Genomic DNA, 27,500 nt, shown 5'->3' on the forward strand with positions numbered 1-27,500 from the left:
TTATTTTTTATAAACAATGAATGCCAGTACCCAAACAAATCAAACAACTATTCCAATGGGGTACATTTAAAATAGGGAATGCTCAAACTCGTCAATTCTTTCACCATGGTTTTCTAAAGATCTGCAAAATATTATTCTGTCTAGCAAACTTATGTTCTGGACAATAATTTTTCAATTCAATCCATGTGGCCTTTTCCAAATGACATTGACAAGTATTATGCAGCTTTAATTAAATAAATTCTGCTACAATTTAATGGACTGACCTATGATTCTATATGCTCAATTCCTGGGTTTTTTTTCCAACGAATCAGTTTGATCTAAGTCGGGCATACTTTCAGGTTATATGGAACTTTTGGCTACATGTATGAGGTTTTACTTCTAATGCTTTTACATTACAAGAGGGTATGAATATAAAGAGGAATAAATAGACATAGTGATGAAAGGTGAAGATAACGAACAGTAATCAATCTCATAACTTCTACAAGCAATACAAAATAGAGAGTTGGGCAAACATGGACCCCTAGATATACCAGAGGTGGGATCAGGTGCCTAGGAGGAGTAAGCATCCCGTCGACTGGTCACACCCGCCATGAGCCCTATATCCTAATCAGGTAAACAGAGTGACCCGTAGTCAAAATCAGTGTGCCCAGAACAGTCTAACAATCAGTATGAAACACGCCAGACAAGCATTTGACCCAATGATAGGTTGTATAGGCAAACTTGATCGATTTAAGACCATTTTTGTATATTACAAAATAATCTTACTTTTACCACTAAGAAATCTAAAACAACTAATTCTAATTGTAATGGGGCCGTTCTTTTTGTTTGATTAAGCTCTATTGAATCATTCAATCTACACTTTAATTAACAGCAGTATAATTTTCATTGTATTCCTTGGGTTATGAGAGAGCTATGTAGTTTAAAGCATTATCCAGTCAAAATTATGTGCATTGATATAAGTGATTTTCACCAATATGTACTTATATTACGACTTTCATTTCATAACGGGACAATTCAGTGAATGATGTTTATAAGTATTGCATGCTGATAAGTGATTTTCACCACAGATCAGTAGAGAGTCCTTTGTCTATAACATAAATTTCAACATCACTGAAACTAAAATTCCTATTGACAAATACTTCATTTCAGACATTTAAAGATGCATTATACATGTAAATTTGTGCACACATGAATTTGATTTGCGCAATTTTTGTTTACATCAGTCTACAGTATAACTTTAAAATTGCAGTCTTTTACAAGAAATTTACAGTCATTCTAGTACCATGGAATTGAAAGAAATTCGGTGTAAGTGCACTCACACACACAAAGTTTGAAATTTATCAAATTTCATAATGTTTTCATCATCTATAAAAAAGTTATGATGATTTTAAAATCTTCCTATCAGAATTTTGACAACAGCAAATTGAAAAAAGTACCAAGATACATCTACAACATAAATTTAAAATAATTTTGATGATAAACAATAAAGTTGTGGTCCTTTTAAGAAACACGAAGGTCATGCAAGTGCATTGGCATTTTTTATCATATTTCTCCATTTTCACATTATCTACATATGCTGTAAATATCTTTCCACTCCCTTTATTCATAAGAGAGCTACAAATGTTTTAGTATTATCCAATTAAAATGAAGAGCACATGCATGCACATGCAGATTGGTGATTTTGACCACGGCAATCGGTTTAGAGTGTCAAGATATGCCTACAATATAAATTTCAAACAATTTCACAGAAAAACACACATGTATTTTCAGAGAAAATGATATTCATTCTACACAACTACAAATGATATGCTATCATATCCTAAAAAGGTTTCTTATTGATCCCTTAAGTAGTTCCTGAGAACACTGCTGGACAAAAAAGTACCGGAAAAAAAGAAAAAGAAACAGAGTAAAAACATGTTTCCAAATGAAGTTAATAATGATAGAGGAATGTACATTTGTCAGTAGGATTGCAATTCTGATTTCAGTACAAGATAAATATTATTCTATTAAATCAAAGAAAAAGTAACACCCCCCACCCCCACCCCCCAATTCATTGTGTGGGGTATAATAAGAGTTTTAGAGTTTGAATAATTTGGGGGGGGGGGGGACAATACGTTACATTTCAATTCAGATATTACATATTACACTCAGATAAATCACTCGAGAAGCTACCAGTACAAAACAGAAACATCAGGCCCCAGGATTAAAAAAAAATCATGGACTTGAATAAAAATTCAATAAACTTTAAAACTGAAACTAAAAATCTATAATAACATGCAACAAAATGTTTACACTATAATAAGCATCATCATATAAAGTAATTACTACACGTTAATTACTAAAATACCACTCCAACTCGTCATCAGTAGATATTTCAGACGCGAGAACAAGCTGACTGAATATACTATAGAAGCACCCCTATAACTACTTTCAATCTGAAAAGAATATACTTCTACACATACAATGTACATGTATTCTATATATACTTCTACACATACAATGTACATGTATTCTAAATATACTTCTACACATACAAAGTACATGTATTCTATAGATACTTCTACACATACAATGTACATGTATTCTATATATACTTCTACACATACAATGAACATGTATTCTAGATATACTTCTACACATACAATGTACATGTATTCTATACCTGGAAATACCTCATGTGTTGGTACTGCAATATAGTGATATTAATATTTAGTCATGAATGGAAATAATAATACCCTGTATTCTAAAGATGTACATATATATTCAATAACTGCCTCGTTTCTCCAAACCGATATTAATTTGGAGATTTATTGTACATGTTTATCGTACAGGCATATAAAAAAATTGTTACAGAAATTTAATCATTACAGATGAACACTACTAATGCATTCTTTTTCAAATGTATAGTTTTTATAAAAAAAAATTGTAATTATAACCTCAGAGAGATGATAAAATTGTTGCTGACTAATATTACTTATTAGGTTTGTTACTGACTGTCAGGTTCTTAAAGTCCAGAGAAGTCTTTTGTTTTGTTGAGAACAAACATGTTTTATACGTAAATATGTATAAGTAAGAAATACATTTAAAAAGACGTTCTGGACGCCATGTTACGTCAAAATTTTGCTACTCGCTGTCTAAAGAAATTTAAATGGCAATCACATGAAGTATTTTATCCAATAACAGAGTGTCATTCTAATCTGAGGCAAAACAGATAAAACATCCAAGTCAAATAGGTATATTCTACTCTGTCAAGAGAGAGTGATGACCTTACTAAGGTTAAAGAAATTTGGCACATGTTACAAAGAGATTACACCTCAAGAACACACAAAGGACCAGTTGCTACCAATCGTTAACAAGGACCAGTTGCTACCAATCGTTAACAAGGTATTTGAGTATATTCTAGTCATATTTCACTTGAATTTTAAAATAACAACTGTAGCATGCTTCTTGCTGTCACAGAGGGCACTTCACACATGCCCAGAAATTTCACTGGTCAACATGGTAAAAGTATGAAGTATGGAATGAAATGCACAGGATTATTTTGTCCCATTTTCTTTGACAAACAAGATTTCTCGTTCTTTCTGTTGAAACATTTCTATGATTTCTGTGAGATTCCTCTTCTTGGCACATTCAACGGCTGTGTTTCCAAATATGTCTTCCACATTCCAACTTGCTCCATTGTCTAACAAGAAATGGATGGATCGCTTACACTCAGCATCCACAGCCTAAAAACAAAATTGAGATTCAGATATTGTACACTTGCTATTTCACTGATATGTTTTGAATTGTGACTACATATTTTATTTCTATTTTTTTTTTTTTTAAAATGACATTAAGGAAGGGTATTGATTCAGATTTCATACAATCTTACAGTAAACTAAACAAACTAGAGATTGTTTTTATGAAAAACAAATGTCTCCCCAGCTCCCCATATTGGAAGTGCTCCAAATGACCCCACCCCCCCACCCCTAATGTACTGCATGGTAAGGAGTAGAAAACATGAGCAGGAACTAGACAACTCCGATTTGCCACATTGGAAAAGTGTTCACAAACTATTTTACACCCTCCACCCCTCCTAGATTGACCTTTAGGAAAATAATTGGATCCTCCTGTCCCAACAATATACACATCTACAAATGGCAATGAAGCATTGTACAAAGTTTCAAATCTATCACATAAGCCATATAAGAGGAGAAGTGTTCACAAGATTTTGTGACAGACAGGGACGGACAGACGGCCGGCCAAACAGACAGATAGTACAAAAACAGTATGTATCCCCCTAAAAGAGGAGAGACATAATGAATAAAACTTACTACATGGAGTGCTGTCCTTTTATCATAGTCACATTCATTTAAGTTGGCCCCAGCAGTTCGGTAGGCCTGCAGTGTTTCAATGTCCTCTGTGGCAGCAGCACTAGAATAATAATGAGTGACAGATACAGTAATTGAAATATTTCTTATGGAACTAATAACTATAAGCTTATATAACCCCTCCATTCTGTTTACAATTTTAATTCCCTTGACCATCTATGAACCGGTTCAAGCCTAGTATTCCGATGGTCCGATAGTCCGACGGACCGGTAGTCCAACAGTCCGATGGTTCAATATTCCGACGGTCCGATATGTTGACCATCACCAAAAAATTTAATTAATATAGTTAAAATTTATTCATGTCAGGCATTATTTTATGGAAATTACCAGAAACCGCCAAAATCGACACGGCCTGATTATAAATCAGACAATCAATTTCTGATCAAAATCATTCAAGTGTGAACCTACGGTGGCGTAGAAAGGCCATATATAAATATATTATTCGTTCGGACGAATTAGCTATTTGTTCGGACGAAATAGAAAATCGTTTAGACAAATTAGCAATTTGTTCGGACGAATTAGCTATTTGTTCAGACATATTAGTAATTCGTTCGGACAAATTAGTAATTAGTTCGGACAAATTACCGATTTGTTCGGACGAAATAGAAAATCGTTCGGACAAATTAGCTATTTGTTCGGACATATTAGTAATTCGTTCGGACAAATTACCGATTTGTTCGGACGAAATAGAAAATCGTTTGGACAAATTAGCTATTTGTTCGGACATATTAGTAATTCGTTCGGACGAATTACCGATTTGTTCGGACGAAATAGACATTCGTTCGGACAAATTAGCAATTTGTTCAGACGAATTAGCTATTTGTTGGGACAAATTAGTAATTCATTCGGACGAATTAGCTATTTGTTCGGACAAATTAATAATTTGTTCGGACGAATTTGTTATTAGCTATAAGGCAACGCCAATGCCGTAGTCAAACATCGTAAAGTGTTGGTAGGGGAGCACAAAACTTAGATTGGGGCACATGCTAAAATGGTATTCAATTCCAAAATTTTCCATATAAACGTCATGAAGATGGCGACGGTAACCTACATAATCACCCCCAACCCCTGAAACAACAAGCTAAAAATGGTAGGTATCCCTACAACCTGCTCAGTCTTAAAAGTTCGAAGTAGGCCTCAAGTCCCCCCCATCCCCGGGCAAAAGTTTATTAAATGAAAATTTTCTGTATAACGGGGCATAACACAATCAATAAGGAAATAAATTTTTGTATGGGAGGACAATAATGCAATTATGCACCAATCAGAGCCTATCTAAGTTTTTCAACGCAAATCTGGATATCCGAATTTTATACCAATTTTATGGTATACCTTTCTTAATAGCAAATAACAATTTTTGAACAGAAATTTCTTGCACTAGAATTAAGGGGAGGATGTTATCAAACAACATTTATTATAAAGATGAGGATCTCGTTTGGGGTCCCAGAAGTGTAAGGAGGGGGCACATACAGTAAATACATACTCTTGTCCCCACCCCTACCTTTGAAAGTGTTAAGGGGCACGAGCAGGCGCGTGGCCTCGTTTTTGAAAGGGGGAAGCTGGGGGCCAGCCAAAAAGGATTGGTGGGAGGGGGGGGGGGGCAGTCGGACCAAAAAGAGTTTTAAAATGTAAAAAAAGAAGAAAGGGAAAAATTTTAAAAAGTAGGGAGGAGATCAGCCCAACCCCCCCCCCTCCCCCCCCCCCCCCCCCCCCTGTTGCTACATCCCTGACGAGTATCCGCTGTCAGCCCTCCCTACAAGCCTATAGATATCTGTATATATATGTATTGTATATATATGTATACCTACATGTATCTACAGAGCTCTCTATAAAGACACGATGAAAATGTTCCTTAAGTTCAGCATACATACATACAGACACACTACGAGTAGGAATGAATGAACCCACGGGTGATGGAGAAAGGAACGAAGCGTAATTAACCGTGGGTTTCCGACGATGCCGAAATATATACATGTAGATGTAGGTCGGTACCTGTGCGAAACGAAACAAAATCTACCGAAACGAAACGAAACAGATTGTATAACCGAACTCTTTTATTAGAAATGGTATCTTAGGCCCCTGTGAAAATTACCACATATAAATAAAATTCGCCTCCCCTTTGATGTAGGCTTTCAGCTTGACTGATACACAGTTTTAAAAGCTGGAAAGGGGGGAGGTGGTGAGTAAGCAAAATGTACATATCCGAAGTTGATTAAATACCATGTGCAATTAATTTCAGATCCATAAATTTCAGAACGGAGAGTTACAGTCTCAGAGGTCTGGCGAAACACACTAAACAAGGGATGGGGTCGCTGGCGTTGGATCCGCCTTTGGGCATAGATAAATTATTTGAAGAAACTGGTGTCTGAGAAATTTGAAAGCAGGAAAAGCTCTTAACCTTTTATTTATCTCTAACTGCTGAGGTGTGAGTACTTTCAATAATGGAAAAAGTTACATAGTATGCCATATTATATGAATGCAATTAGGTAAGATATATATACATGTGCTATTAAAAATTATTATTGATATGTAGTGAGTCTAAATATAACTCTGTACATTTGTGGTGTTGCTAAGACGGGGGATTGAAAACGGGACGGAAAACAGAATTTTTTATGCAATAATATCAGGAGGAGGTCAGCATTTTGTAAACTCAAAAGGCTTATGAACGAGGGAAGCATAAATTACAAAGAGAACGGGAAGACATACTCAGAATCCACCGTTTGATATACTACATACAAATACACAATATCCACATGTATACATAGATTTGTCTTTAGAGCAAAAAATACTGAAACATGTATTTATGCCGAATTGTAACCCTCTGTTCTAAAATTTATGGATCCGAAACTAATTGCACATGGTATTCAATCAACTTCGGATATGAACTTTGTGTTTACTCACCCCCTTCCATCTTTTAAAACTTCGTATCTGTCAAGCCAAAAGCTTACATCAATGGGGAGGCGAATTTTATTTATATGTGGTAACTTTAACAGGGGCTTAAGATACCATTTTTAATTATTATGATTAATAAAGTTCGGTTATACACCATTATTAATTATTATAATTAATAGAGTTCGGTTATACAATCTGTTTCGTCTCGTTTCGGTGAGTTTCGTCTCGTTTCGGTGGGTTACGTTTCGGTACATTTCGTTTCGCACTTTACAGGTACCCGATGTAGGTCGAACCCGTTCAAAGTTTTCCCACAGTGCGATGTTTTGCTATTGTGACGTAAAAAATCGCTCTGGCACACGGTACTTAATCCTGTTTTCTGCTGCCTATTACATAGAAATCACTTATATGTGTCCACAAATTAACGGACTATCGGACCGTCGGACTACCGAACCGTCGGACTATCAGACCGTCAGACTACCGAACTGTCGGACTATCAGACCGTCGGACTACCGGACCGTCGGAATACTGGGCGGTCACCCTATGAACCACGGGCATTAACAGTCACCCGAGTATCATAGCACATACAGGAAAACTCATATTTGCATTTAAGCCTCAATATGGAGTCCTTTGTGCACATGTTTATCATCTTTCAAAATATGGATACAATTCCTATTCATTTACAGGAGATGGATATAAATATATAAATAAAGAGATGGAGAATTGGAAGTTTGAAGCATATAAATCATTTTAACCCTCTCCTGAACCCCTGGCTGGGAATTTCATAATCTAAGAAGCGGACATTAAGGACATCATAACCATGCATTCTTGGTCCCTGCAAGGGTAGGGATCATGGACTTCCCAATTGAAGTTCTCTTTCCCTTACAGATGCTACACACTAAATTTGGTCAAAATTGGCCAAGTAGTTAAAGAGAAGGAACTGAAAATGTTCAAATGTTAACACACAGTGGACGATGACAGACGAAAACGGATAGCAATAAAAATGGGGGCTCGACACCGCTCGAGTGACCTAACACTTTCATTCCCTGACCTAGAAAAAAATTGTAGGTCATTACAATATTTCTTTTTATATTATCTTACAAAAGGCAAACATGAAATTATGCATCAATTTTTTCAGAAAACAGTGTTGTCCCATACCAGCAAAGTTCCATGGCCAAAGTTATTGGCTTCAATGTCAGAATTGCCCCAGTCTTCACCAACAATCTAATGATGCTGAGGTGTTTCCCTTTTATCGCATCATGCAGAGGTGTGAATCCATTACAATCTTTCAGATGTATTGAAGCTCCCTGATGGAGCAAATACTGTACTGTACTCAAATGACCTTCTCGTGTTGCCACATGTAATGCTGAACGGCCATCTTGGTTGGGTGAGGACAAGTTACCCCCCTTGATTAAATGAATGAAAAACACTATATTTTCTTTTAAATAACATCAATACATGAAAGCAATTATAATAATATAAAGCACACTGATTATTTTCATTGCAACTCAATGATTCTTCTCATATTTATTGCGTGTGTTGAGATGTAGTATTTTGTTACCAACAACTACAGAATGTATACATACGAGTGTAGCATTTCTTGTTTTTGTGTCAAGGATAATTCATGGTCACAATCTTTTCATATGAAATGTCATTGAAATTCCCTTAGAGCACTAGTGTTTTATTACAAACTCTGTCCTATTTTGCAGCATCAACACTAAGTACGAACATAGTTATGTCTTTCAGTAAAGCAGAACTAATGCACATTGGCTTTAATAAGATATACGGTAGACCAAATTACCTTTCATAATTTTAGATTTCTGCACATTCTTCATATGCTTTGGTTTTTCTAACTTTTTCATTCAATAATAATAAAATACATTATGACATAAAATAAAGTAGGGACATCAGATCATACAAACAAGAGGCTACATCGCTCACTTGAGGCACTTTGGCCTATATTTAAAGATTTTCCCTTTATATTCGCATGTAAAGCTTTGATCCCTATAGTGGACCCCAACCTACCCCCAGGGTCATGCCTTTTACAAAATTGAATCTGCACTATGTCAGGAAGCTTTCATTTAAATGTAAACTTCTCTGGCCTAATGGTTCTTGAGAAGAAATTTTTTAAAGATTTTCTCTATATATTTGTATCTAAAACTTTGATCCCCTATTGTGGCCCCACCCTTCACCTGAAGGGGGGGGGGGAGGGGGGGCATGATCTTAACAAACTTGAATCTGCACTATGTCAGGAAGCTTTCATGTGAATTTGTATTTGTACTTTCCTGGCACAGTGGTTCTTTAGAAGATTTTCAAAGATTTTCTCTATATATTTGTATGTAATAATAATAATAATAATGATTGGTTTTATATAGCGCCTTATCCAGCGTATGCTGCTCAAAGCGCTTTACAATTATCAATGTACATTATTACCCCGGCAGACCTTATATCAATCTAGAACTTTCTCAGCCTCCTAGGAAGCATACAGTGCAAGCTGCCATTACAAGCACTAGAGCACTAACATTCTAACAATATCTTTCACTGTCTATAGCCAGGTACCCCTTTTACACTTGGGTGGAGTGAGGAAATTCATGTAAAGTGCCTTTCCCAAGGACACAACGTCAGCCCTGCCGCGGCCAGGACTCGAACCCACGACCTTTCGGTCGAGAGTCTGACGGCCTAACCACTCGGCCACCGACGCCACAAAACTGTGATCCCCTATTGTAGCCCCAGCATACACCCAGGGGTCATGGCTTTAACAAACTTAAATCTGCACTATGTCAGGCAGCTTTCATGTAAATTTATGCTCGTCTGGCCCAGTGTTTCTTGAGAAGAAGATTTTTAAATGACCCCACCTTTTTTTGCATTTTTGTGATGATCTCCCCTTTGAAGGGGACATGGCCCTACATTTGAGCAAACTTGAAAGCCCTTCACTCAATGATGCTTTTTGTGAAGTTTGGTTGAAATTGGCCCAGTAATCCTGGAGAAAATTTCAAAAATGTAAAAAGCTTACAGACAGACAGATGGACAGACAACAGGTGATCAGAAAGGCTCACTTGAGGTTTCAGCTCAGGTGAGCTAAAAAGAGAAAAGATTTTCTTATTTTTTTCCTTAAGAAGATATTATGCATACGCCATTTGAAATGGCCTCAAATCCCAAGGGATAACAAGTCCAGAATTATTACTCTTTACTTTAGCCTGCTACAATGTATTTTTGTCAGTTACAACTCATGTATACTAGGAATACATTTTTGCCCCTTTCAGCCTCGTCGTCGGTGAATGAATTCTAGAGTGGGTGCAATCATTTTCTCTTCTATCTGCTAATTGTGTCTGGATGAATTTAAAATGGGGTGAAACTAAAGGTGAAGAAAACATGGGAGTGAAAATAACCCTGTACACAGTATCCCCATAGTCTGGCAAACCTTTTCTTGCTGTGAGAGGGGCCTCATTTATCCAGGCGCTTCCAAGCTAAATTGTCCAAGTAAGTAAAGTATCCGGATATCTGGATTGCCTTGATTTTTACTATATACACATATGGGAATAATTTGTCAGTATTTTTTAACCTACATTACTGATATTGAAACTTGACAGAAACACAATTCAACACATTCAGTGTAAACATATCAACTAACTTCAAAGTGAGTCATTAAAAACAAATGATTTTTTTTAAATAAAAAAAAAAAATAGCAAAACAAACAGCCAGGCTAGTGTTTTTGCAACAATTAACAATCAGGTTAGGAAAGGTGACTTGAGTTGAGAGACCAGTCAAATATTATTGTCTGGATAAATGAACCAAACATAGTGGGAAAATGTATTTATTGGTTAAAAAAGATCATTCCAGATCCAGAATTCCAAATTAATGAGAAAGAAAAAATCTATTACCAAGAAAAATCATCTAGATACAGAAACTGAATCATTCGTATATCTGAGGATCCACTGTACTTTTAAATTTTTCAAATAAAGGAATAAAAAGATATGGAGATCTACTACAGAGTTGATTTAACTGTATAGATCCCTATAATTCACATACCCAGACCCCATCTTACCATCCACTGTTACAACTGTAAGAAAGAGGCTGATTCCCTATAATCCACATACCCAGACCCCATCTTACCATCCAATGTTACAACTGTAAGTAAGAAAGAGGCTGATTCCCTATAATTCACACACCCAGACCCCATCTTACCATCCAATGTTACAACTGTAAATAAAAAAGAGGCCGAGTTCCCTATAATTCACATACCCAGACCCCATCTTACCATCCAATGTTACAACTGTAAGTAAAAAAGAGGCCGAGTTCCCTATAATTCACATACCCAGACCCCATCTTACCATCCAATGTTACAACTGTAAGTAAGAAAGAGGCTGATTCCCTATAATCCACATACCCAGACCCCATCTTACCATCCAATGTTACAACTGTAAGTAAGAAAGAGGCTGGGTATTGTGGCTCCATGACCCGCAGGTTTCATAATTGAAGAAAATACACGCACATGCGGCAGATATCTTTTAATTTGTCTGAATGATGACAAGAATCCATTCTTAAGATGACCTTGAATTCTGTGATACAATCTTAGAACATTAAAGTGACGTACCAACTCCCGTAACTTTTCCAGCGCTTGAATATCCCCTGTCTGGGCTGCTGCACACATCAAGCTGGGATATAATGCATCCCTTAACTTTTTTATTTCCTGAAAAGATGGCAAACTTGTTCAAATGACTGCAATTTTTCTCTCTCCCGATAGGATTAAACAACATAACCTCTTTTGAAAACAAAATGTTCACCATACAATTCTGTATGGGATGTGAACATCACATTTATTCACGGAGACACTGTTGTAATCATTGGTTTGCTATTGTGACATCTTTCAAATCATATCACATTGACATCACATATTTGACATTACATATTTGGTATGCAAAGTCAGTGTCATTTTCTTTACAGAGAAAAACTATTGACATTTCATATTGGTTGACACCTTCGTTTATCAACCCCATCTTCGCAAGCCAAGTGTCCGATTCGCTTACTCTCATCTAGGTAGATGAGAGTAAGTGAATCGGACACTTGGCTTGCGAAGATGTATCAACCCATGAAAGTGATATTCACCTTGGCTTTCATGAATACTATTTTTACGGGGTTGATAAATTGAGGTGTAAACTTCATTAAAAGTAAATAATTGTTTATTATATCTCAAACATCATAGTTGCAGGTGGGACATATAGTACTTTGCTAGTTCATTCTAGTGTTCCATTATACCCAACCAGAGTAAGAGATTTACAATATATCTCATATCTAGGTTTATCAAACTTGCAGGAATGGTACTTTGCATTAAAGACCTTGGCTCCTATTGTTTTTACATGTGAAGGAATGGTAATCCCAAAATTTGTAAAAGATTTTCAGCTACATTGAGTTTTATCAAACTTTAAGGAATAATAGTTATATAAAAGTTTCGGAATCTAATCTGAAATTCCTTGGATATTACTGTATACAGTGAAATTTTCACTCATCATCATCATTATGTCATATTTTTGCCAAAAAACACTGGAAAATAATTTTTATCGGGTTTATATTCATCCTAAGTTGTTTCTTGCAACTTTAAAGCAAGGCCAAAATAAAACTGGGGTTAATCTTAGCCTGTGTAGAGTAGTTTCTGTAGCATGCTTTTTTTATTCATTCACTGACACTAGCTTAATACTATAACTAATGATTAATGTTAAATACAAAAGGTCAACATTATTGGAAAGGACACTTGTAAGAATGCAATCCTACAAAATATCATATTGCAAAGGGATGCCCCACTTTTCAGTACTGTAAGTTATCCAGTTCCAATCAAGGACGTATGAAGATTTACTCATTGGCTTGCTGCCTCAGCACGAATGGAATATAACCCTGAATAAATCCTCATATAGCCTTGATTGGACCTGGATAACGACTTTATTTCCTATGTAACCAAATGATATTACTTATTATTTAGTGATTAAAATAAGGATACTTTACATGCTTTGCAAGCTGGGAGTGAATAACATGACATCACAATACTGTAGAATCATTTAAATTTGTGGGGGCCAATTTTCGTAGATTGCTGAATTTTTACGGGTTCGAGGGGACGTAATTTCGTGGATTTATATATTTGCAATATATATTGTATATATATATATATATATATATATATATAATATTGTATATTTGTTGAGGATGTAAATTCGTGGGTGAGGGGTACCCACGAATTCCACGAAAATTGAGCCACCACGAATTCTAATGATTCCAAAGTACACTGAATCATAACAAACATGTTTTACATAAGGAAAACACATTACTAAATATAGAGAGACTGTGATGTCATGTTAAATACTCCCTGGCTTCAGCAGAGTGTGTGTACATACCCAGCTTCTTAACCAATCAAAATTTGTCTTACAACTTACAATGGAAATAAATGTATATATCTATATTCTGTCATTCTAAACTTAATGTGCATTTCTATTAGTATCTTGATTAATGGATATACAAATAGAGTATATAATCACTTTTAGATGTTTAACCAACACAAAGCTAACAAGAGGACCATGGAGCTAATAGTCATGTTATTAATCTTACCACAACTTTTAAAAATTCTGTTCATAAACTAAAATGAATAGTATACAGACTTACACTGTACTATAGGGTCTGTAAGTCTCGGCACGTAATCTGCGAGAAATAGCGATAAATTTCACTTCCGGGCAGTCGTAAAAGTAATTATCCAAGACATGGCCGAAAGTGAAGAATGTCTTAGTGCCTGAACTCCATATTCAGCAGCAATCTCTTCCCAGAGTTCATTGCACTCACATTATATATTACATATCCATAATAGCTTTATCTTACAAAATTATAATCTATCATATGCATAACTATTTTTAGGGGCCAAATACAATGTTGATATCAAAGATATCAACAGTAGCATGATGATATCATGTTGACACCATCATTGTTCACCATAGACAACACCAAGTATGATGTTGATATTGAGGATATTGTTTCCACATTGTAAATTGAAAAAGTTTTAATTTATCATATACAAGATTGTGTCAAGGATCATATATGATAAATGTTAGGTTTAGGGTTAAGTTTAAGGTTAAGTGGTATATTTTTTATGTTAGGTTTAGGGTTAAGTTTAAGGTTAGATGGTATATTTTTTTATATTAGGTTTAGGGTTAAGTTTTAGGTTAGATGGTATATTTTTTATGTTAGGTTTAGGGTTAAGTTTAAGGTTAGATGGTATATTTTTTATGTTAGGTTTAGGGTTAAGTTTAAGGTTAGATGGTATATTCAAGTAAAGTTACCTCTGTACTGCTGACACTTAGTGTTCTAGCCACACTCTCAATCAACTCAAAGTCCAGGATAGTAATGTTTTCTTTCCCCACAACTGTCATCTCTCCTCGGAGATTTCTTCTTACAAACTGCAATTATCAAATAAACTGTCAAAAGTTTTAAGAGTCTGAAATAAGGTAAAATGACCTTTCCTCCCCCTCCCTCTGTGTGGGTTGCATGATATATTTCTCCTGCAACTATCTGTACCACAAAAAATACTGAATTTCCAGTACATGCTCAAATCTTTAATCTCTGAAGATGTAGAAATGAAAGGAATAGTGAGCAAGCTCACCCCCCCCCTTCCCCCCCCCCCCCCCCCCCCCCCCCCCCCCCCCGGCAATGCTGCACATAATGAATGGCCATGCTATGCATAAAATACAACAACTCTTATGATGCCTCTGTGCTATACTGCATTTTCATACCTCTACTGGTGTTACTCTATATAAAAGTAATACAATAACACTCTATTTCCATGGAAATGTACTATTCCCCATCTAAGGTTTACTGCCTGCAAAATCTGTTCAACTCTCCAGGACTTCTCCCTTGTTAATATTCACTTATATTTTTAACCAATTAAAAAGCTACATAGGTGGAGTATTTCAATAATGGTAAGGTCTCTGATGTCAAAATAGATCAACTGTAATAATGGTTAAATGAAAGTGTGATATTCTCAACTAACAAGAACTACAGTTGATTATCGACAATAAATCAAGTCTTAACGTTAAAGCAGTGATTAAGCCAGAAAAAATGTACTTGGTACTTCAGAATAATAAAACAGCTACAGAACGAGTACTGGGTAATTCAGAAAATAGCAAATTCATGGTCCCCCTCGACAACAAGAGTACTGCAAACGGTACATAATACGCCCGGGAAAATGCTTACATAGGGTGTTTTTCTTAAGCCATAATTTGTAGAACTTAATTTGCTTCATGTAGTATCAGCCATCATCAGGCTGTGGCATACTTTCTTTGCATAATATGAATAAAGGGTCTTAGCTTAAAACTGTGACAAGAAGTAGATAGACAAACCAAGAATTCTGTGTGTAAAATAAATCCCCAAATTTGATCAAGTTCAACAACCTGTAAATATTCAAAATGTCAAAGAAAAGTAAAATTTGTTAAGAATCAAAATCCTTACACTATGCATCTTCAAGTTATTCATAAATATCCTAGCTTCTAAACTGTGAGAGTAGTTATAAGGACAAACCATGTCCTTCATTTAATATAATATTTCCTCAAAATGGACTAAGTTCAACAACCTGTAATTTTCTCGAAAATTGAAGAAAATTAAAATCCTTGCCACATTCACATCTTTCATACCCATACAAATTCTAGAAAATTAAAATCCTTATCACATTCACATCTTTCATACCCATACAAATTCTCTGTAAAATAAGAAAGTCCTCACTTGAAAACTATGGAAGGAAAAACAGACAAATTATGTAATCTCAATGTAATAATTCCTCAAAACTGACAAAGTTCAATAACCTGCAATTTTCTCAAAAATTGAAGAAAATAAAAATCCTTGCCACATGCACATCTTTAATATCCATACAAACACTCTGTAATACAAGATGGTCCTCACTTGAAAATTGGGGGAGGATTAGTCGGACAAATTATGTACCCTCAATATAACAATTATTTTCAAAGGGGCAAAACCCCTGAAAGAGAGGTCGAAATGGATAAAAATTGTGACATGGTCTAGAGTGATCTACAAAGAAGCTCCATAGCAAGTTTCAGCTTGACATGTGACAGAGAAATGAAATTAGAAACAGAAAACCCTGAACGGACGGACAGACAGGCGGTAATACAGACATTGCTGTCTAAAGACAAGCGTAAAAAAAGTAATTTTCCTCCTACCTTTTCTATAACTGTATACATGTACTATTTTCACATATGCAACTATATGTCATTACTCAGGTTATACGTAATATTGTTTAGAATGTAAATTCTGTACAATATTAGAACAGAAATATTATTTATGGCTTGAAAACTGGTTTAACGCAAGTTGCACCAAATAGTGTAATTTGACAAACGTCTATGTTCAAATGGGGCATAACTCCCACAAAAAAATCATATAAGAATTTCCTGTGAATATGCACATCTACACAGTATGTCCATATCAAATACAAAGTTATATGAAATTCTCTTGAGTGGTTTTAGAGGAGTTGGGCCCATAGAATTTTCTGTGAATATGCACACCTACACAGTAAATACTTAAGAAATTCTGCTGAGTGGTTTCAGAGGAGTTGGGCTGACAAGAACAGGACTGACAGATTGACAGACAGACAGACAAAAAAACATTTTAAAACACCACATCTCATTGCATGGGGTATAATTAAATGAAGTGAAGTGAGCAAGCATGTTTTACTGTTTTCCAACTACATGGTCCATGACACTGAGGCCTGAACGGCTGACCCAGGGGAATTGAAAATCCCAATTTTGGTAGAGTATTCCATGCTCATTTTATTCATACAACAAGAGATAAATAGTAAAGAAGATCTTTGAAATACATTTTCACTATAAGACCTATTTAGTACTGATGCCTGAATCACACAAACTTCAAACATTCAGTAGAGGCTTCCATGTTCATAGCTTTGCAAACAGCTTGTCTGCAAGTTTTTCTGGAGTAAAGAACAGAATTTTTGCATCATTATTTGAAGATGACTTTGAATTGACTAGCAACCCAGGTAAGCTATATAGCATGCAAAATCTATTGATGCTATTAAAGTTTTCAGTTCCAATGGGGCTTTAATAAATATTTGAAAAATGTCTTGACAGAAGTGTAGAGGGAAAATATCTTGCAGATTTTATGATATTAACATCTTGAGACAGCAATGTAAAAGATTTACATAATGGCTAGATCTGTAGTTCTCTGTTCTAGCCCAACCCCAACCCCCAACCCCCAACCCCCCTCAAAGAACTACAGTCCTGTAGTCAATTTACCACTTTTTCATTAGCATTCATTGGGTAATTATGGAGTAATCATCCTATGGAGACTTACTTTACGCTTTTTCTCTAATGTCCATGTCTCTTTGCTGAGCACGTAACTCAGTTTGGTCAGAGCAGCCTCTGGAGTCATGTCTCCCCCACATATAACACCAGAATCCTCCAAGGCCTAAAGATACTCAAATAATCAAACATTTACCAACAGTCTCTTCTGATATCCTTAAGCAAGCAATCAAAAATATAAACAAAAATTTACTGCTTTTTGTGATGGTCCTGTAGAACAAAAACAGGCAATAAACAAAATACACTTTTCATTTAAGAGAAAAGAGTGAAATATAGCTGACAGTTAATTTTTTTAAAGTACCAATGAAGTTGGATTTTCTATAAGCTGTCCCCAAAAAAATGACGGAAACCCTGGTAAGATCTAACAATGTAAATCTACCTTTCCTGTGGCATATGAGGACATGACACACCCTTTGGTGCACTGCGTTATGTTGATGATAATCACTCCAATATTGGAAGCCTCCTTTATGACTGTTAGTAGGTCTGGCCTGTTATCAGGGGCATTTCCTGCTCCATATGTCTGCAAGACAACTCCCTGCATTGGGGGCTGAAGGAAAGCTCGAACCTGAAATTATAATATACACGAGTATGACTCGGCAGTAGAGAGATACATGGGTAGGATGAGATGAAATGTATCATACACAAAGAGTCATTCATGTACTAAAAAAATAATCCTTTCTGCATAAGAACAGAATAAAACTCTTTCAATACTGTATTTTGTTGAATCTAATACGCACTTTTTTTCTAGAATTTCATTTTGTGAGAAAGGGGTGCATATTATATAATACCGTGACTATAGGTTTTTGACCCTTATTTTTCTCCCAGGTGATTTCATCATATTGCAATATGACTCGACCCACCGACATAACCTTCTATACATATAGATATGCTTTTCCTAGTTGTGCACTTGTATTTTGCCCTATTATATACTTAAAAGCAAAAATCAATCTCAATAAAATTATTGCAGGAACATCATATTGTAGAGAATGTAATATTTACAATCTGTAAATAATTAAATCATTAAAAACAAGAGGCCCATGGGCCACATCGCTCAGCTGAGGCTTAAAATAAAAATTGATTTGTTTGATGTACTCCGACCGCCCCGTGAAATTTGCCCCGACCCGATAATTTTTTCCGCACTTGGAAATTTTAAATTTTTTTTTTTTTTATTTGCTCACTGGAAAATAGACATTCTTTGAATTAGTATTAAACTTGATGCCATTTTTTTTTTTTTTATTATTTGGACTAGTTGTTTTACAGAATTCTTGATATCAAAATGTCCTTAGGACGTCTTTCGGTTCTACTTTCACTTTGATAATGACCATTTGTTAATCCGGGAACTTTTCAAACACTTTTCTATGTGAACGATCAAATATACCGCATCACAGCTCCAAATTACCACATTATCTACCAAAAAGATAGAACAAGGAGCTACGAACTCCCCCGTCGAGGCCTGATCGTATTTATGTACAAAAGTTTGAAAGCCATGCATTTTATTTAGATAAAAAATCACGTGGGATAGCGCACCAAAATTATGGCAGACCACGAGTCGGCGCTTAAGTTGATGGTCTATATTTCTGAAAAGGCACGCATATTATTTTGATATAGGATTATCAAAATGTTATGACGATTTAATAGGTGAACGGCACTTCTACTTTGCTCTTAAACTGAGACACGAATGGAACACGACTGTCATAACTATTTGAACGATGCGGGAAAGTCGGCATTAAAATTATATTGGGTAATATTAAAACTTATTGTAAATTGCTGTCATCATGCAATTCACTTGGATATTCATGAATCACATTAAAGTGTTTAAGTGATTGCTATTATGAATGTCGGAATCGACCAGTGGTAACAAAAAGTGGTGTTAATTTATTTATTAACAACTGTAGAGGTCCTCATCCGTGACGAATGCAAAACGTCCTCAGTAAATTTCTGGAGACATTGGAAGATTTACGTGTATTATATACAATGTGTACAAAGTGATTGTTCTAAACTCTATTCTGTCTAGCAGCGTTATGTGTTTAATGAAAACATAAGAAAATTTGTAAATCTCTGATTTTCAAAAAAAAAAAAAAAAAAAAATACCGACCTACCTACCCGACTTGAAAAATGTGGGTCGGAGTACATCAAACAAAATAATTTTTAATGATGGCATACTTAATTATTAAAGTTGACTACAAATTCATTAAATATCATATGCCCTTGTAGATGGGTATGGCCTTTCAAATTAATAAATTTCATCTAAGGGTGCTTTATACCATTTAGTTTGGTTCCCAGCCATCACATGAAAAACTTTAATCCCCTATTGTGGCCCCACCCTAACCTCGGGGGTCATGATTTTTACAAACTTAAATCTCCACTTTGTATGGAAACTTTCATGTAAATTTCAGCTTTTCTGGCCCAGTGGTTCTTGCCTTTGACCTCCCTTTGAAGGGGGCATGGTCCTTTATTTGAACAAACTTGAATCGTCTTCATCTAAGGATGATTTGTATCAAATTTGATTTTCTTTATATATTCACATGTATAACTTTGATCCTTTATTGTGGCCCCAACATACCCACGGAGAGTCATGATTTTAACAAACTTGCATTTAGACCATGTCAAAAAGCTGTCATGCAAATTTAAGCTTTTCTGGCCCAGTGGTTCTTGAGAAGCAACCATATTTTTGTGATTATCTCCCCTTTTAAGGGAACATGGCCCTACATTTGAACATATTTGAAACCCTTTACCCAAGGATGCTGTGTGCCAAGTTTGGTTGAAATTGGTCCATTGGTTCTGGAGAAAAAGATGAAAATGTGAAAAGTTTATGACAACAACAACCCCATTGAGCAAAAAGGGGCCTATTAGGATTCATTCGACTTCTTTGTATACCGGCATTCAAATACAGTAAAATATCTGTATCTCGAATATGGTTTATTTCGAATACCCCGCTTGAGTTGAAGTCGACCGCCGGTCCCGGCCGTTTTCCCTATATAAATGATTAAAAAAACTTCTGATATTTCGAACACGGTAATCTCGAATATTCTGCTTATGTTGAAGTATTTTCAAGGTCCCATACCCTAAATTCACCTGGTTTATCTCAAAGTGCAGTCAATTTTCCGCTCTGCTTACCATACCTGGCGTCGTTAAGTCACACATTCACACCTGCGGCTACATCAATTATAATTAATGACCGCTAATCTACGCTCGCCTTTTCCGAGTAGACCCAGGTCGCAATGAATGGTTCAACAGCTTGGGTGATTAGTGAAGCCTTCTAACACTAAGGCTAAAGTTCACCGCCAATTATGAACTAACACACCCGATTCCAGGGAAGGTGTTTTGAATGACACATGCTCTATCATTAACATGTGGGTTAGATAAACGCACAAAATGGTCGAAGTACGCTTGAAGGTAATGCTCTTAATAACGATAATGCATTTAATAATACACGTTTCATCATTAAAACTAGTACATGTACAGAGAAAACACGAAAATTTATTTAATAAACATTTAAAAGTAGTTTTTTTTTCAAATCCGTCTTTTTGTTTCTTACGTGATAGGTTCTTTCATTACAACGCAAAAACTACATCCCAGTCGAGCCTGGACATCCGTAAACTTAAAGTTAGCATACAGGCACGATCATCTTAATTTTGAAACACATTGTGAATTCAGTTGGATGTTTATATATATTAAATAAACCTAAATGTTTGTCTTTGAAATTCCACAATATTAATTTATCAACTTTTATTAAACTATAAGAAACGGCAACGGGGTTTTTGTTTAAAATACAAATCCCATATTATGCATCAAATATCCTCCTTCAAAAAAAAAATATCCAAGATCGATTTTGGATATCTCAAACCCCCGGATATCTCGAAGTTTTTTCAAGGTCCCTCGGACTTCGAAATAGAGATATTTTACTGTATATTTAGGCCTAGATATGTTTACAAAATGCCTTGTCACATTCTAAAAACTAAAATAAACAAACAAGGTTGGAAATGATTTGTCACTAAAAAGTTAGTTCAGTCTATGTGAAAGTTTTTTGGACCACACAGGACATTCGGTCCTGTGTAATCAATGAACACACCGGACCGAACCAAATTTTGTCAGACCGAAAAACCTAATGTAAAAAAGAGAAACACGTGAAAATTCAAAACCAAGGAAATCTTATTTATTATACTAGTAATACTATACCAGGGATCCCTCCCGCATAATACTTTAGACGGTCCATGCGGTTTAATCACATTCATTTACGTATTTGGATTTGTGTGATATTTTTTACTTATAACAAACATTGAATTGACTCCGCGTCAATATAATGAAGCTTAAAACCGAATACTGAGACATCGGACATTCCGGTCCGGTGTAAAAAATGACACATCGGACCTGAGGCACTGCACATCGGTCAGGTACGACGGTCCGATGTCTTTCGCATACACTGTTAGTTTACAATACGATGTATCTAAACATCTCTCACAGATCCAAGGTCAAGCTACTGCATGTATTGGTCATCTCCATTCTCCTGTATGCATGCGAATCCTGGACAATAAATGCAGATCTGCAAATGAAGATCCAGACATTGGAAATGAGATGCCTCAAAAGACTCCTTGGTATCTCATACACGGACCACATCATCAACGAAGAAGTCTGACAAACCCCCTACTGACCACAGTTAAGAAGAGGATTGATTGATTAAGAGGATGGGATGGGCATGTGACAAGATCAGATGGACTCTGCAAGACGAGGTACGGTGCAGTGGAAGAGAAGACAAGGAAGAAATGGGCAGACAACATCACTGAATGGACCAAGAAAAGCTTCTCCACAACTCAGGCACTTGCATACAACTGCTACAAGTGGAGCCAGCTGGAGCCGCATTCATCATTGCAGCGCCCCTATGACCTGGCAGGTTATGGGATCAGTGAACAGTAAAAGCTATCAAATTAATTTTAAGCTTGAAGAAGACATGTTTGTGAAACACTGATGCTCCTGTATGGTAGCAAAGTAATTAAGGTACCCAAAAGAAGGTCTTATCACAAGAAATATGTGAAATATGAATGCCCTATCACTAACCATTGAAAATTTGTGGCAGCTGGGTTAAAGTTTTTCAAAAGTAGGTCAAACTCCCAGGTTAAGTTCAAGAGGTAAAACATTTTGGCTCTAAAAGAAAGGTCTTGTCAAAAGGGATACACAGGAGAAATATGAAAACTCTATCACTATTCATCCAAAAGTTATGGTCAAGGTTTAAAGTTTTAAAGATATTTACTGAAGATTACTGAGAGCTCTTGAAAAAGTTTTGCTGCGCGGTTTGCAAATTTTTGTGCTAGTTGAAAATTTACATTATTTCTGCGAAATGTTCAGTGAAAATTACCATGATGTATAAAGTAAAGAATACCACTTGGTCAAAATTTTTGCTGCATGTTATACACATGAACCGCATTTATTCCCTAATTTTCTGGCCCAAAATGGGGTGCACATTAAACGTATCATATTCAACAAAATACAATAATTCATTTAAAAGTATCTGTGTTAATTAAGTTCAGTTTTTTTATATAAGCTACATACAGTTTGAGTAGTAATGCCAGGAAACATACGCAGGAGTCCGACATTCTGACACATGTTGGTGTGGACTCGGAACTTTTCTGTTCCTGTGCTTCTAAAGACTGCAGACCAGTCCACTGAAACATACATCATTCAATAGCAGAGTCAATCGAAATGCCATATTATGGTTTTGCAAAGGCACATTTTCTTTCATTGCATTTTTATAAAATTCTTCATTACCATGATTATTGGAACATATAAAAACAAGAGATGTTTGTAAAACACATATGCCCCCAATGTACAAAATGGAAAAGGGTTATACATACACATCATTTAATTGATAGTAGCATCATCAATTCAAAATATTGAGCAGACAATATTTTCCTATGTCAAAAGTGGATTGACCATGTGACCTAAAAAATCAATAGGGGTCATCTACTCCTTATGCTGTACCAGTATACCAAACTTGGTGTCAATCAAGCAAATAATTCTTAAAATATAGGAGACAATATATTACTATGTCCAGTTTAACCATTAACCTTTGACCATGTGACCTCAAAATCAATAGTGGTCATCTTCTCCTGAAGATGTACCAGTGTACCAAGTTTGATGTCTGTCAAGCAAAGGGTTCTCGAGATATTGAACGGAAAGTATATTCCTAAGTCCAGTTTGACCCTTGACCTTTGACTGTGTGACCTCAAAATCAATAAGAGTCATCTTCTCCTGAAGATGTACCAGTGTACCAAGTGTGATGTCCGTCAAGCAAAGGGTTCTCAAGATATTGAGCGGACAGAATATTCCAATGTCCAGTTTGACCCTTGACCTTTGACCATGTGACCTCAAAATCAATAGGGTCATCTACTCCTTAGGATGTACCAGTGTACCAAGTTTGACATCTGTCAAGCAAAGGGTTCTCAAGATATTGAGCGGACAGCATATTCCTATGTCCAGAGTAGACTGACCCTTGACTTTTGATCTTTTGACCTGAAAAACACTAGGGGTCCTCTTCTACTCATAACCAACCCACATATGAAATATCATTATGATCAAGTGAATGATTCTCAAAATATTGAGCAAACAACATGTGGTCTACCGACCGATCAACAGGTGCAAAGCAATATGCCCCTCTTCTTTGAAGGGGGGCATAAAAACATTATGGTCTGGACAACAAAAATGCCAAAAAATTCTATTATTTGATCTTTACATAAAAGGTCAAGGTCAAAGGTAATCAAAAATGGCATGTGACACACTGTCTTATCATGGTATACCCATATACCAAATATCAAAGGCATATGTCAAAAGACATAAAAGTTATGGCCCAGACAAACTTTGTATGAGAAGTGGAAGAATAGGAAGCAGAAGAATTGGCACTAATACAATATGTCCCCCTGCTGTGAAGGAGGAGATATAATAAAAACCTGACTGTAACCTAACAGTAAAATTTGTGCTTTACACATGCCTTTGCCCGCAGTCATAATTCCACAGATCTACATTTCGAGTTTAGTTCGCAAAGTTGTAATTCCATAGATTTGTAAGTGGTCAAATAAATATTTCTTATTTTTTCATCACTCCTATATAGTGCATCAATTCTGTAATGTCACAATTCATGGCTGATTTGCCATTTGTCAGGATTTGGCATGACAATGCTTTTAATTTCAATTAATGCTTTAGAAAATATCGTAATTGTTCTTATTCTAGGCATTTAAATAAATCTTTTCCAATATAAAAGTGCATCAAGATCAAAGTAGTTAATGCTCAAGCCTTATGGGCTTGGGGTTATCTATTGGTGTTTCTAAACATTCTGAATTCTGACAAAATAAAACACGTAATCACCTGAATATTAAGTTTTGTAAACATCTACTTGGTGCCGGTAAAAGAAGTACTAATATTGCAATAATCTCTGAATTGGGTAGATATCCTATGTTCTGCTCTATAATCCAAAGTATTTTACTATATTGGCATAGACTTGAGAATTGCCCAGAATCATCCCTGTTATACAGTGCTTATACAGAGAATATCAATCTGAATTCATATAATATAAATTGTTGGTACAAAAATGTTAAATATTTTAAAGAAAAAATGGGCATTTTGGTACCCAATTGTAAAAATCTCAAATTCTCATTTTTCAAAAAACAAATGAAGAATCAGGTACGGAAACAATTTTTACTTTACTGGTCAAAACGACGTGAAGAGGGTCAGAAATCAGGAAAACTCACAACATATTTTTCGTATAAACAAAACTTTACTATGGAAAGTTATATATTTTTAGAATCCCTAGAATTAAAAAAAACTCTATGTAGATTTCGAATTAGTGCACATGACCTTCGAATTGAAAGAGGAAGATATGAATTTACAAAAACCAATTCTGGCCAGAAGATTTCTTTAGAAAGAAACAAAAGAATATGTGAATTATGTAACCTTAATTGTATTGAAGATGAATTCCATTTCCTTACTGATTGTCCATTCTATGTTGAAGAGAGAAATATGTTTTTTAATGGTATATACAAGCTCAACAAAATTTTTATCTATCTAACAAATAAGGACAAATTTACTTGGTTGATGATTAATGAAGACAAACCAGTAATTGTCAAATTGAGTGAATATTTAGTGTAAACTTTCAGAAAAAGAAGTGATGCTTTAAAACTGCAAAAATCATTATAGTTTATTATTCATATATTGGTATAATACTGATACTGTCCATCTACTTGTATATATACATGATTAGCAATTCATATATGTATGTACTTGTTTCCCCAACATGCTGCATCCACATGCAGTTTGCAGTCTATGTAACCTGTAGTTAATGTTGTAAACTTTCTTTCTTTTTTGAATTTCCTTCTTTATAAAATGTCTTACTGTTATGCCCTCTGGGCCCAAAATTGGAATAAACGTATCTTATCTTATCTTATCTTATCTAATCATGAGGATGTAATTATTTGTTTTGATTTGAGAAACATAACTTATGATTCAAGGTAGACTTAGTACATTTACATGAAACAATGATATGGAGCATTTACAAGTATAAAATTGATAATAATGCATGCCTATGATCTATATATTCAATCAACACAATTGTTTGTACAAAACCCTCTTAGATTCTAAATAAGAATTTATAATAGAACTGAAGTCCACTGTTACGAAAGTCCGAAGATTTTAGAAGTTTGCAGACATCGTGGAAATTTGACTGCACCATGCAGAAAAAAAATATCACAGTACATAGGCAGCTTTAGAGCTTTCAACAATTTGTTAGTATGATTGAAGAATATCACTTCTCTGAACTTTCACAAAAGGAAAGAAGTTTTGACAAAGACTATCATAATGCATTACCAAAAATACGAATTTCTAAAGTTGCAATAGGTGGCAGATTTGGAGAGATAAATGCAGCAAAGCTCCCAGCATCATTCTTTATTGTCCTATTTCCTCTCAGGATTTTGTTGTCAAAACACACCATGACCTGCAACAAAGTTTCCAACCATTGTGTAATCTAGTATGGTATCCCGTAACAACATTAGTATGGTATCCCCTAACAACATGACATCATTCACAATCAATTCTAGATTGATTGTATTCTTTGACCTTTGACCTTGACATCAATAAGTATTTCTCCCCCAAACCTACAATGTATGTAGTTTAAGTAAGAGGTAACGGTAGTCTTTCTCACTTTCCTGTGATCTTGACTCTTCATCTTATGACGTAGATATCATTGGTGGCTTTCTTTTTTTTGTAGCAATTATGAAAAGATAACTAAAATGGTATGCTCTTTATATGGTGTAAACAACATTGTTAAAGTCAATAAACATTACCATGACCTATATATCAATAGGATCTTTCTCATTCGCAAATTATGATGTCATAATTCAAAAGTTAATAGGTGTATGATGACAAGACAAGAATCAGGCATTTAATATTGATGATTCAATGGTCCTTTACGCATAATCAACAAGTTTTAGGTTTTGGAAAATGATGTGAGCCTGTAAATGATGTAAACCTTTACTGAGCCTATTACTACACGGATTTACTGTAGGGATTAAATGAGATGGTAAACATAGTGATAATTATCAGTATTCGTAAAAAGTCACCTCTGGTATGTTATACAATCCTGCCATAATAAGGGAGGACAGAAAGTTGTCCCTCCCATCACTGCGAACTTCAAAAATGGGAATCTGCAAAAGTTTCAAGAATTGTAAACCACACATTTACCAATACATTCATATTCTCTTGTCATTATAACGCTTTAAAGAATCATGCATACCATATCACACAAACCTAGTCCAAATCACTGCAGCCACTGAACGTGTGCAATCATGAACATTATCATCTTTGACATATTTATATATTATAAAGTCCCTAAAAGAAATGCTTTGTG

General features: G+C 35.4%; 1 protein-coding gene across 1 annotated transcript in view; it reads right to left on the reverse strand.

The window, feature by feature from the left end:
* LOC125649772 (L-asparaginase-like) overlaps nt 1-27,500 on the reverse strand; it is a 47,642-nt gene that overhangs the window by 1,428 nt on the left and 18,714 nt on the right. The window contains exons 5-14 of the mRNA XM_048877518.2: nt 27,214-27,297; nt 26,462-26,588; nt 23,159-23,271; nt 17,991-18,176; nt 17,604-17,717; nt 14,573-14,689; nt 11,851-11,946; nt 8,415-8,662; nt 4,314-4,413; nt 1-3,725 (exon numbers count right to left, since the gene is read on the reverse strand). The exon at nt 1-3,725 is cut by the window's left edge and continues 1,428 nt beyond it. Of these exons, the coding sequence (XP_048733475.2) occupies nt 3,537-3,725; nt 4,314-4,413; nt 8,415-8,662; nt 11,851-11,946; nt 14,573-14,689; nt 17,604-17,717; nt 17,991-18,176; nt 23,159-23,271; nt 26,462-26,588; nt 27,214-27,297 (1,374 nt within the window). The 3' untranslated portion in view covers nt 1-3,536. The remainder of the gene's footprint in view (nt 3,726-4,313; nt 4,414-8,414; nt 8,663-11,850; nt 11,947-14,572; nt 14,690-17,603; nt 17,718-17,990; nt 18,177-23,158; nt 23,272-26,461; nt 26,589-27,213; nt 27,298-27,500) is intronic.

This window comes from Ostrea edulis, chromosome 5, assembly GCF_947568905.1.
Source record: "Ostrea edulis chromosome 5, xbOstEdul1.1, whole genome shotgun sequence".
Lineage (NCBI taxonomy): Eukaryota > Metazoa > Mollusca > Bivalvia > Ostreida > Ostreidae > Ostrea > Ostrea edulis.